General features: G+C 45.4%; 1 protein-coding gene across 7 annotated transcripts in view; it reads left to right on the top strand.

The window, feature by feature from the left end:
- The window catches only part of SGSM2 (small G protein signaling modulator 2), a 38,921-nt gene that overhangs the window by 8,264 nt on the left and 17,303 nt on the right, over nucleotides 1-13,354 (top strand). For all 7 annotated transcript variants that reach the window (XM_048325025.1, XM_048325028.1, XM_048325023.1 and 4 more), the window contains exons 3-6: nucleotides 7,975-8,137; nucleotides 9,951-10,112; nucleotides 12,533-12,600; nucleotides 13,104-13,249. In XM_048325025.1, coding sequence (XP_048180982.1) covers nucleotides 7,975-8,137; nucleotides 9,951-10,112; nucleotides 12,533-12,600; nucleotides 13,104-13,249 — 539 coding nt within the window. The remainder of the gene's footprint in view (nucleotides 1-7,974; nucleotides 8,138-9,950; nucleotides 10,113-12,532; nucleotides 12,601-13,103; nucleotides 13,250-13,354) is intronic.

The raw sequence follows: 13,354 nt of genomic DNA, 5'->3' as shown, positions 1-13,354 counted from the left end.
TCCCTGGCTGGAGCTGTTCTCGCCGGCAACACCAGCTCCTTCCCGCTTCTGCACTTCTGAGGGAAAGGGGGAAGAGGAAAGAAGCATTTCTCTGTCTCTGCAGTCACCTGAAGTGTATTTACAGGGTTTCCGGTTCCGTGCATTACACTTGGAGTGTTTGTGTAATGCTACCTGCAGTTCGCTAAGCCTTTTCTCTGTGGCTGCCCATCTTTAGTCTGACAGTAACGTGCTGCTTTAAGCATTTAGTCAGCTGCACACTGCAGACAGAGTTTATTCATGAATGCCCCAGACATGGTTACCCAAATGATCTCTACGTTTTCAATATATACTTTGAAACGAGTTTCAGTAGTTTGTTCTCTTTGAATAATATATTGAGTGTATTAAATGAAATAATCCTGAATTCCCCATGCTATAAACTAATTGCCATAGAATTGAGGTGGGTTATGGAGAGTTGGTGTGTGTCACAATCAAAATATATGTTTAGGTGTAAATTCAGCATGCCTGCTTGGCAAAGGGAATATACTTACTGTGTTTGGAGGAAAGGTTAGCAGTAAACGTGAGTAAAAATAGTAACTCGGGCACTGTTAAACATGCATAACTTGGCTTTTCAATGAGATTTCAGTTTAAATTAAGGAAGGGATGAACTGCAGGAAAAGCTTTTTTTGGCCTTAATAATAAGCCTGCTACCAGTAATTAAACTCATTAATTAAAATGTACAGAATCCCTTTGTGGCTGAACTGAAAAGGCCAGTTCTGATCTGAGCTGCAGAATGGTATTTAATGTTGTGCTTGGGGCTTCTTGTACACCTTGTCTGAGGATGGGAGGTCTGCATTGCTTGTGTCCTTTGGGATGTGAGGGAGAGGAGGGAGCTGGGGGATTCACTGCTGTTCCTGGGGGATGCACTGGAGCTGTGCAGCCCTGGGTGGGTTTATGGCAGGGGCATCACCAGGTCCTTTCCTGTTCCTGAATCTGACCTCAAATCCTGTAAGACGTTGAGGCTTTTCTATCAAAGAAAACAAAAAATCTCCCATTGTCTTTTTGTTTTCTTTATACTTTGTAGCTTTTTTGTTACACTTTGGATACTTGATATGTGCTCTTTCTTCCCATCTTCAGTTACTAATATTTAATTTACCCCCAGTGTTGGTTACAGTCCTTCACTTCAGAGGCATTTAGAAGTATTTATTTTTCCTTTTCTCAGTGTCACTGAATTATCTTTGCCTTCCAAATCTGTTTTAAAACTGTGTCTAAACCAGACTTACAGACCAGAAATGCTTCTCCCCTTTTAAACCCAAGGAGAAAATTTGCTGTTTCTGGGTATTAGATTACTGTTCTATCCTGATAGATTTGTTGAGGATCCTTGCTGCAGACCCTGCAATTTCAGGTGCAGGCAAGAGGAGCAGAGAGCCTCTCCTAGAGGAGCTGAGGAAGCTTGGCTGGCTCAGCCCTAGGGGATGAGCCAGTCCCGTTGATTTAGCTGCATTGACTTCAGCTTTTTCTTTTTTTTTCCATCCCCATTATGCATGTTGTTTTTCTTCTCTTATTAACTGATGAAAACGACTGGGTTTTCTTCTGGGTAATGCTGTGTTTAAATATCACAGATCTTAAAAAAAGAAGAACAAAACCATGTCACGATCTGTCCAGTCATGCACTGGGAAAGGTGACAGGGTTTGACTGCAGAGCTGGGTCTGATATTGACTGAAGGTGTTTGTATGTGATCTGTGACTGCATTTAGTCATGTGTGCAGCCCTTCAAACAGAAGAAGGATGTGGTGGCTGCCCTGGGGAGCTTGGGAGATAATGAATTCCCATTAGTAAGCAGTCCTTGTTGCTTTCTCTGTGTGAATAATACATCAGAGAGGTGGCCTGAGGCCTTCCAGCGGACATCTGCTGACCCAGAGAGAAGGGACACTTGCCTGAGCACAGCCCAGTGCTGGCTTGCCCAGCTGTCAGTGCAGTCTTCTCTGAAAGCAACTGAGCAGCCTGTGAACCCTTTGGTGGTTTTGGACATGGTGGTAGAGGAGGGTGGTGAGGAGGTCCATGCACAGACAGATCCATGCAGCAGCCGTGCAGGGCTGTGGGTGCCCCTGGCCAGCTCTGCAGGGTCCATCCTGTTTCTCTGTGGGTGACTTCCAGGTCTACAAGCACGATGTGCTGGGTGGTAGGTGAGTGTTATCATACTGCTTCTTCTCAGTACAGTTTATCTCATGGGCTCCTGTAAGTTGTACAGCAGCTCTTTCAGCTTTCCTGCATTTCCTTCAAAACTCAAATACAATCTTGACTCGTGCCAGGCTGTGGCAGGTCAGAGCCTGACTCCATGGCTGCTTTTGTGAAGCACTCCTGAGCTGGCATTTGTGTCTTATGTTGGTGCTTCTGCTCTCAAGCTCTTGCAGTGTCTGTGTACATCAGGACTGTGTGAGCATTTATTGTTCTCAGAAACAGAGCAAGGAGAGCTATCACCCACAAGTGCTTCTGAGATGTCTGTGCTTCAGGCTGTAATTCCACACTCGAGACCTGATGTGTGGGTCCTGTATCCATCCTTTTCAGCTTCCTTTCACAGAGCCCTGGGGCATCTAGGCTTGGATAATCATCAGTGTAAGATGCTTCCTTCTTCAAAAATAAGTAGAGGGAGTTGTTATTTGGAATAGTTCTGTGTCACTCAGTATCTGTTCACAGCAACAGGACTGGTGTGTCCTGAGAAACAGAGTGGCTCTTGGGTCCTCTTCACATTTTAGAGCCAATCCCGTGTATGACAGGATTGCTGTTAATGAATGTGCACAACAGTTCCAGAGTTACTTCCCAGCTTCCTAAGGCAGATGAGTACTCCATTTATTCTGGAGGTGGGAGGCAGTAGGAAAGCACTTGTGTGGCTGGATTTTCTGGAGCCACGTAGTTGAGATCAGGTCTGAAGTTTTAGGGCCTTGCACATCCTGTAGGAACACAATCAGAGAGCTTCAGCTGAAGTCATGGATGAGTCTCCATCCACACTGGCTGTGGAAAACCAGGAATCCTTGGAACATGAATGTGGCTGGTGACTCCTGGAGACCAGATATGTGGGGTCGTTCGGGATGGATTGGTGTCTGAGCTGCAGGAGTGCCCGGCAGTGCTGGTTTACAGTCTCACTGCTAACAGACCCCACGGTTAACCACAGCAGTAGGCTTAGTTGTGAGGCTGTCTTCTTCATTGGTCTTAGGATGACTTGTTATCCTATTTTGCACAAAGTTAATTGTGTTTGAAAGAAAAGATCAAATTAGGAACCAGTGGCTGCATAATGCTGGACCTCATGTTCTGATTTTTCTCGTTCAGGACCTGAAATCCAAGCAATTACCAGAGCCACCAAACGTCACAATTGCCATCCCCAAGCAATGAAATACCATGAGTCAGAAATTTTTTCCTTCATGGCCCTAAATTACAAGGCTGTATTAAGGCTCATGACAGGAAAATAAAATCAGCTGAGGAACAGAGATGTATTTGTTAAGTTTTTGGCATTGATATTTTTTAAAAATGTAGTTAATCTGCTATGGAAATGCAGATCTCTCACAAACAAAACCCATGTCTCCCTGTATTACTGCTCCTATTTGGAAAACAAACATTTTCAATGATGAATAAGGCTTAAAAAATAGTTTACAGAATTCTGCCTCACTTGATAAACACATTAGCCCAAAGAGAGTACCAGAGAGGGGGAGGCAAATATTTTTTCACGCACATTTAGAAGGTTTTTGATTGTGCTCCAAAGATGATGCTTAAATTAATGAGTGGTGTGCTGTAGTGGGGAGGAAAGAACCAGAGTGAATATTAGCTCTGATGTGAAATGAAACAGTTTTTGAACTGCATGTGTTTTTAGCTTGAGAAGTGAAATAAAATCTCTTGTGCTTTTTAGAGAACTCTGCTAAACATTTTGCTTTGATTCTGGGCCATCAAATTGGATCATTCTCAATATTTAGACAAACTTTGGTAATTCTGATTTACCCTTAACAGAGTTTAAAATCACGATCACTAAGCTTCAAGGATCTCAGTAACCTTCAGAAAACAGAAGTGTTTTCATTAAAGAGGAGCAGTCACCAAATTTTAGCCCTGAAGTTTCCCAGCCACTTTAGAACTGGGGACTGTCCATTTAGATACTTTTTAAATTTATTTTCTAGGGAATTATTGAACATAGGATGTTCTGTGGCACAGCCCAGCACAAGCAGCTTGGGTGCAGGTAAACAAGGGCAAAGGAGCACGTTGGGATGTGTCCTCTGCAGCCCTTTGCTGTCAGCTGGCATTCGGGTACCAGTGTCCTGCCTGCTTGGCGTGTGTGTCCCAGTGACACAGCAGGCTGGAACTTGGCAATAAAACTGGTTTCAAACTGGGCAGATCTGTGATCAGCAGGGTAAAGCAACAGCAGCTGGAGATCGTGAGCATCTGATGGCTTCTTTATCATCCTCCTCTTTTCACTTGTTTTTAATTTCTTCAGCCTCATGAATTCAATTCCCTGTGCACAGTTTCCATGAAAACAAGGTATTTAGCTGCAGTATTTCTTCCTGTCTAAGGAAAATCTCATCTGCTAAGTACACCCCATAAATAATGCTTCCACAGACCACCTTTTCTCTGCTCACTACCCTTCCAGCCCCAGAACTCTCATTTCACAGTCCATTAAGTCATGTCAGAATTTTCATAGAGGCAAAAAAGGACAAAACTTGAACTTGTTCACCTGACCCTGGAAGAAGTAGCTGTGGTGAAGTCATAAAAAAGTGACGTTTTCTGAAGCTTGGTGGGTACTGTGATTATTTGAACTGTAAATCAATAATATATCTGCACTTAATTAAATTCAGCAGTGGATACTGGAGAGAATGTGCCTCAAAACTGTCTGGAGTTAATGAATTTTTAGATGGCTGCTGTCAACTGAACCATACAAGGGAATTACCTGAGCTGTGCTGATTTATTCCCAGTGCAGAGCTGCTCTTCCGCTCTGTGTGTGATGAGTTGCTGCCTTTTTATCTGGTCAGTTTTTGTATGTGTTTGTTGTAGGTACAGTGACAGTAGGCAGGCTCAGGAGGGATCACATTGGGCTGTGCAGTAGTTACTTACCTGTGTGCATATATACCTGTAGCCAAAAGCATGTGTGTACACCCATTGATGCCTTTCTGATGTTATCAGTTTCTCCAGAAACAGCTAAATCATTGATTTTTAGGTCTTCCTAGAGTGTCAGATTCCAAAAAGGGAAAAATGGTTAATTTTCCTAGAAATGGCTAAATAACTCCATTCCCTGTCCCAAAGGTTCTTGTGCTGTAACCCCTAAAACAGTTTGTGTTGTCTCTTTAGGCAGCAGTCTGAGCTGTGCAGTTTGTAACTCCCGGGGATCACCTGGTTTTGGTTTATCAAAAAGCACCACTGCCAAGGTCCTCTCATGTCTTTTAAAAGGTTCTGCAGCTTGAGGTGACTCTTCTGCCTGTTTATTCAGGATGTGTTAAGTTTCCTTTCTGGCTGAGCTTGGCTGTGGGCGATGCTGGCAAGGTGCAGTGAGATCAGTGCCTGCCTTGCACACAGAGCCAAAGGAAAGCCCCGTGGGGCTCTGCCAGGGAGCTGGTCCCTCACTGCTGTGCTGTAGGTGGGAGGGATCCCCTCCTGCTGTCCTGTGCCACCAGGATGGCATCCACACGGTCCCCTGGGTTGAATGGGATGGCATCTGTGTCTCAAGATGTGCTGCCCTGCTTGGATGTTTTGTAGTTTAACTGGATAAAAGCCACGGTGTATTTGCAAGCACGTTCAGATCAAGTCAGATGTGAATGTAGAGTCAGCTGTTCTGGAATAATTCTTGTGGAAAGGAGCCTGGAGAGAAGCATGCTGAGAGCCAGTGCTGTTAGGCTCAGTCTGGGGGTGAAGTGTAGGAGAATGAAGTGACCTGAGGGTCACACAGGCTGGGCTGTAACCTGCCCCCCAATCCGAGGGTACCTTACACTTAGAACTGGATGTATCCTTGTCCTGTGGAAAATACATTTTGAGGCAATCCAGCAGCAAATTCCAGTGTCTCGCCCCTTGCAAATGACCCCTATGTGTGTGTTACAGGCAGTTGGGGACTGATCTTACCCAAGTTCTTGTGATGAGAAATGTCATAATGGAATAATTAAATGTTGGGGCTCTAGGGACAGTCACTGGGGAAATTGTCCTTAGTGGCAGCTGCAGCATTTATTAATAATTAAGGCTGTGCCTGCTGTGCTTTTCACTAAATTTGTTTCATTAATATTTTATTGTTTTAAAGAAATAAAAAAAAAAAGCAATGAAGGTGGGAAGAGAGCCTGTTTCCTAAGCAACAGCAATGCACTTCTTTGCAGTTATTTTTAAAGGCAGGTTGCTTCATTTAAGATTTGGAATCAAATTGCTGCATTGCTCCAGGCATCTGGAAAGCTGCTTTTCTTTTTTCTTTTATTTCTAATTGAAAGACAGAGCAAAACAGCTGCTGGATTAAGAGCTGTGTGATGGTTGCTAGACAGGAGCTAGACCGTACTGTGAGGAACATCCCCGTGCTGTCATCACTCCCTGTCCCCCCATGCTGCTCTGTGGCCACGCCAGCCCCCGCGGCGTTCCCTGCACGGATGCTCCTTTCCTTCCAAGTGGAACCAGCCTGGCTTCAGAGATGTTGTCAGCGCTGGGCTCCTGCTCCTGTCAGACCACAGGCTCTGCCTCTGCCACCCACTGGTGTCCTTTGATCTTGGGCGAGGTTTCTGATGGTTGAGAGGGGTCACACAGGGATGTGCCTGCATGTCCTGCTCCTCCTTCCAGGGACCAGTGCCGTGCACAGGCTGTTGTGCATGAGGAGGTGGTTGGCTTCTGAGGCAGTAGTTCTGGCTGGAAGTGCCACCAGCATGGGAAGCAGCATCAGACCTGCTGCTTGGTGGCTGTGTCTGATGCCATCGGGCTCATGTCCTGAGCAAACAGGAGTGTGCCGGAGCTGAGGCCACGGGCACTGCCCCATTGTGCTGTAAGGCAGCTCCGAGTCTGGTTTTGGCTGCTCCTAGGGTGGGGCTCCTCAGGGTTCAGCAGGCAGGAGGTGTTTCTGTGTGCCCCCAGTCTGGCCTGGGACTCGGGTTAGTTTTCAGGGCGTGAGCAGTGAGGACAGGTCTTTTTCAGATGGAGGCTTTCAGGTGTTACGGGATTTGGAGCCTTCAGGTACAATAAGCAGAGCAGTCTTCAGGAAATGCTCAGCAGCTGACAGCGTTGGGCGTAAAGTGCCACAAAATGCTGCCTTCTCTCAAAAAGAGCCACCGAGTGTTGGGCGAGAGGGAGAGTGTGTCAGAGCAGATGGAGTGCCATTTGTTACTCGTAAGCAGCATTTAACGTGGCAGGGGGAGCTGCGGTGCCCCGATGGGCTGCCTGCCGCCACCCCGCACAGGAGAGCCGTGCTCGGTGCTGCACTCAGAGCCCTGTGGAGACTGCCCTGCCCTGAGCACACACCTGGCACATACTGCTGGGTCTTTTCCCTTTCCTGTGAATGAATTGGTCTGTTTTCCTTCATCCCTTTGTATGGGCAGTGTTGACTGTGTGAGTCATCTGCAGTCTCACTTTAGGAGCCGATAGACAAGGAAGGCTTATTTTTTGTTTTGATTTGTTTTGGTTTTTTTAAATTTGTATTTCTCAGTTCTGTTCCCTGCAGCAGGTTACATGAGAGCTGGATAGATTTCTGTTGCAGTCTTGCAAGGCTGGCATAGTGCAAGTGGTGGCCATCAGGGCATGTTACAGTGTGGTTCTGTGTGGCACGTGTAAAGTGGGGTGAAAATACTCGGAGAGATTCCAGTTCATTTATATACTGCCATTATCTGTAGTTTACAAGGTGCTTGTAGTTGCAGATTAGACACATGCTCGCATCATCTGATTCTGAGTTCCTGTCTGTCCCCCCAGCTCTGTTCTTGGCCCACACCTGCCCAGTGGCAGTGAGCAGGTGGCGCTGGCCGAGGCTGAAGGCAGCAGGACCTGTAACATTCTGTCCCTGTTCCCACAGGTGTGGTGGAGGCGTGTCTCCTGCACATGCTGAAGCGCAGGGCTGCCGGGTTCCTGCGCACCGACAAGGTGGCCGCACTCTTCACCAAGGTGGGCAAGACCTGTGCCATAGCTGGAGACGTGTGCAAGAAGGTGCAGGAGCTGCAGCAGCAGGTAGAGAGCAGGTGAGGCTCTGTTCATCAGCCAAGTTGATGCAGTGTTTCTGTGCAGCATGGTGGGACACAGACTGCCCTGTGAGTGCACAGGGGCCTGTCTTGGCCACGGGTGATGCAGTTTGTCTCGTTAGTGACTGTAGATGTTTGTGTTTGATCAAGCTGGCAGTGAGCAAAAGGGCAGAGGTGGAGAACTGGGGCTTTGGTGTTTCATTTTGCTTCTCAGTACAGCAGAGCAGCACATTCAGCCCACACTCAGTAACAGAAGTGACTAATTACTGGTGATTTCAGAGAGGGCTCACAGGCGAGGTATGGTGGACCAGCTTGGACTGTTGGTGGGAAGGGAGGGGGCGGAAGGAGGAACTCAAGAACAGACGTAGTGGAAAAGCTGTTTTGGCATGCTCCTGCCAAACCAGGAGCAGATTTGTGGGTATCATAGCAGAAACAGTTAAATTAATGGATACAAAGAGTGATGGGAAGATGGATGTTATAGGAAAGCTGTTCAGTATGTACTGGACTTAAACACAACAGAATTCTGGAGTCAAGGACTTGAGATTACTGAAAGTCTTAAACTGCTTGCTGGTGGTGAGTAGCAAAGTTAAAATTTTCCATGTGGTTCTGTAGATGAAATCACAGTGCATGAGCATCTTGTCCTATAAGCTCAGGACAAGAGCATTTTTAATTCTGTTTGTAGGCACTGGTGAGCCCTAAGGGCTCTTTGTACATTGTAGGAACTTTTAGCCTTTGATCAGTTTGCTATAAGAAGGGCTTTGCCAAGAGAGCTTGTCTTCAATTATTGACAGTTATTTAAATTAGCAGTTATATTTCTGTGTAATTTTCTGACATTTATCTTTGTTAGGCTTGTAATTATCAGACTTTGTTAAGTAGTTTTTGACAGATATGTACCTATTTTTGATGCATTTTTTATTGTGCCTACTGATACAGACAGGGATTTTATTAATTTTAATTTTTTAAATGTTGGGAAGAAGGATGTTTTCTGCTGAAAACTCACCAGCCTCTCTCCTGCTTAAGAGCCCACACAAACACCCCTCTAACCACCAGAGACCTTTGGCTGTATCCTCTAACAGAGAGGAGCAAATGAACTTAAATTCTGTGGTTTCTCTTGGACAAATTTTGTGTGTTTTTCAGCTATTAACAGCCACAAAAGTTAAGTGCTGTAGAAAATACGCACAGCAAAGATACTATTGGGAAATACTGCAGGGGGTGGACTCGCTCTGCTGGATGTATGAAAGGAGACAGAAGGGCTGTAACAGCCTCATTGCTCCTGAGGCTGTGGCTTAAGAAAAGCCGTGTTTAGGATGCGACTAACCACACTCAATTGCTCTGATGTCAGTGGTGTCACGTGTCTTTCTTGCCCTGTAGGGCTGCTGTCATGCCCTCCTGTAGGACATGGGGCTGTAAGTGCAGGGGGGAATGATGGATCTCACCCGAAACAGCCCCAAATAAACGTATTAACTCTGTGTAACTGAACAGTTTCCTGAAAGGAAACCCAAGTGCTGGCAAAGAACTTGAAGATGTCAGGGTTTCTTTCCTCATTGAGGCAAAACGGGACCTTCTTCTATTTTAAGGGGGAGATTTTCTGGAAAAGACATTCAGAGGGTTCCTGTTCCCCTCTCAGCCCGAGGCAGTGTGTGGAGAGCCAAGGCAGCCTGCAGTGCTGGGCAGAAGGAAGCTGCCCCTGTGCTTTGTGGCCACCTTTCTCCTGCATCTGCACTGTGTTACCTGATGCAGGAGGATGAACCCATCACGAGCTGTCATCAAACAGTCCAAATTCTGACTACTTTTATTTTATCACCTTTTGCAGGAAAAATCAGCCAAATGGGCACGAACCCCTCAAAAGGCAGGGATCAACCACAAGCAAAACACCTGTCCTGACACCTCAGGCCATCAAACACATCTGGGTTCGGACAGCCTTGATTGAGAAGGTGCTGGACAAGATTGTGCAGTACATTGTCGATAACTGCAGGTAAGGAAGGCAGCAGAAGCACAGGGATTTGTTGGACTGATGCATTTAGGTATCTGCAACAAGGGATTTCTTCAAAAGTCTTCAGCAAACCCCTGTGATGCAGTCTTCTGGTAAGATGAAAACCAGTTGCACAAGCATTTAGAAAAAAATGTACTTTAGTTTTGCATCATTGACAGTGTCTCAGGCTTACAAAAAAACATTAACACGCATTCAGCTTTCCAGAAATCAGCTAAAAACCTAACTTCAAGTATATTAGGTACCCATATTCTAATGGGACCTAGACCTTAGTGGAATAGAAATGTTTTCTAATATGTCATGGGCTGAAAATAATCCTTTGGAACTTTAGGATGTCAGGGAGGAAAATGCCTTTTGTAGATGAAAGAAAGGAGAATTAGAACAGGAGGAGCTATTGACATAAAACCTTAGGGTTGTGAAAACAGGTTCTTTGAATAATGTTTCATTTTTAGAAAAATCAAGCTTTGTGTAAAGTGAAAGTCTTCCCTTGCAAAACCCGAGAAGAGCATCAGTGCTTTACGGATGTATTCCACACGGACTCCTTAAGAGGTGAAGATGAGTCCTCTCTCTTCTGTCCTTGCTTCCTGCTGCCCAGCATCAGCTGTGGCTTGCCAAGGAGCAGCTCTTAACTCCTACCCTTCCTGCCCTCCCATAACCCATGATACAGAAGACTTAATGGGGCACACCGAGGACAATCTACCATAAAAAGAGAAAGGAAGGGACTCTAAAGCTGGGTGTGGTCCCAGAATGGCAGTTTGCTGGCAGGGGTGCTCTTGTTGTTCTGCACTGGCAGAACATTCTTGTCCATCCAAAGCCAATGTGTCTGAACAAGGATGAGAGCTAAGGGCAGAGCAGCTTATTTTCACAGTACTTTCCAAGTTTGTGTTACTGTTTTCCTTGTCATACATTCATGATGTATCTTGCCACTAAAAGCAAGAGAATGGAAGAAAGGTCTTTGTGCTGTTCAAGCAAACTGTTGCTCTGGGATATGTAATGCCATCTTGGATTTTATGAGCTGTGTGCAGAAGAGACAGAGGGAGGGTTGGCCGCGTCCCAGAGACACAGTTAACAAAAGCATTTTAGTCCACTGCCTCAGTGTCTGCAGATACATGGGTACAAGAGGTTTTAATTTCTTTTCCACATAATCCACAGCAGACACATCAGGAGAGTTTGCTCTCAGTTGTTCCATCGCTGTGTGTTGTAGATGTTCACCTCACTGCCTTCCCCATCTGTTCAGATGTGTTAGGATCAGGTCCTTCACTTCAGGTCTGTGATTCTGAGACCCTGACTTGGTGAATAAAACAAACCTTTTCATAAGGCTTGTTGCCATGCATTTTTGTGACATTACTGCTCAAATGCTCCATGTTCACATCCTTCTGCTGTTCTGTCCTGGAAGAGGAGCAGGTGCTTTAGAGTTTGAGCCCCATCTAGTGAACAGACCACAGAGGACAGTGGCATTCAAGAAATGTGGGTGTTTGGATTTTTCAGCTATGTGGTTTTGTAAAGCAGCTTTGCCTGCTGCAGTGGCAAGACTTCGGGGTCATTGCAAGAGCTATTTGTAGTAGTTCATTGTTCTTCATGGTGTTTCAAGATGATTCCTCACAGATGGAAGAGGTGTTTAAGAATGTGTGGATTGTTTTGTCTCTGTGGAAAATGGACAAAATTGCTTTCAGAGAACTATTGTTTGTTCCCATATTGCAGTTCTGCCCAAAGCCCCAGATCAAATATACTGGGTAAACACACTGAGCACAAGGCAAGCTCCTGCCCCTCCAGAGCTCAGCTGAAAAATAGGTGAGCCAGAATGAGCATATCGAGAGGAGGTGACTTTCCTGGGATTGCACAGCTGATCAGGGGCAGAATGTACATCCAAAGGAGAGGTGCTGGTCAGCTGGTTAAATGCAGAAGTCTGGAGTGTAGGTTTATTACTTTAGTTGTTCCAGGCTTGTTTTATGCTCCATGGAGACTAGTCAGTGCTGTTGATATAGTTTAGGAAATGATCTATTCAAAAGTTGATCCGTAAAATAGAGTAAATTAATTTCTTACAATATGTTTTAATGGTCTTTAAAAACACTTCAGGACACGCCATGTTGTAAAAGTCTTTTTTACCTGCAAACCCAACACAACACTTCTTCACAGGGTCAGTGGATGGGCCAGTCAAGCTCCATTAGAGCTTCTGGAGGAGATGCTCACATTGGTGATTTCTGGGTAATCCCAGCCACTGTTTTCCCTCTACCTCTCAAATTCAGGGACTATTTGGGATTTGGATTCCTTGGGTCCTGTCTCTGGCTGTTCAGATACACAGTTTTCTTACTGGCCTATTATGTTAGACCTGTAGCTAAACCCAAGCTTTGAAATGGTCTATACCAACGAATATTTTTAACTGGGCTCTAATCTTTTATTCCTAGTAAATATTATGAAAAAGAAGCTTTACTGGCAGATCCTGTTTGTGGCCCAATACTGGCTTCGCTGCTAGGTGAGTTCTTGCAAAGTTACTTTGTATGCTGAAGAAAATAAATAGTCTTAAAGCATTTTGCATTACGACAGTGTTACAAGAAGTGTATTTTATATCTCGTATGTAGTTAACTATTTATAATAGAGCAACATTGAAGATGTTGTTTTGTTGCTTACAAGACCAGAAGAGACTGATCATCTGGTTTTATTAGTAATTATTGGTTGGATCAGAAAGCAGAATGGGAATGGATTTTTACCGAATGCTTGCTGGCAGTTTGTAACTGCTCATGCTGCTGTGGCAGGGTATTGTGTCCTACAGGAATACTCTTATACAGCCCTGGGTAATAGGGGTGATACATTATTATGTTGTTGTCTGTGTTGTGGGCTGATCCCATAGGATTGGTGAGCATTAATATGCACTTGGCTTTAGGAGGGAATCTCACCTTCAGTGCTCAGCCAGCAGGATAGCACTGGGTATGTTTCTGAGCAGACTCAGAAGGTTTCTCCCTTGGTCTCTTTTCCTAGTTGGACCCTGTGCTCTGGAGTACACCAAGCTAAAGACAGCTGACCACTACTGGACAGACCCTTCGGCTGACGAGCTGGTGCAGCGGCACCGGATCCACGGCACCCACGGCCGCCAGGACTCCCCCTCCAAGCGCCCAGCCCTGGGAGTAGGTATTTACTCTGTACCTGTTTCTGAGTTAAGGCACAGGCTGATAATAAAAACAGCCCCATGAGGTAGATACCTGAATCTGGAACAGCCTTTCTTCTCTCTT

The sequence above is a fragment of the Corvus hawaiiensis genome, chromosome 20 (genome assembly GCF_020740725.1).
Source record: "Corvus hawaiiensis isolate bCorHaw1 chromosome 20, bCorHaw1.pri.cur, whole genome shotgun sequence".
Lineage (NCBI taxonomy): Eukaryota > Metazoa > Chordata > Aves > Passeriformes > Corvidae > Corvus > Corvus hawaiiensis.
This window is presented reverse-complemented; position numbering and strand designations above follow the sequence as displayed.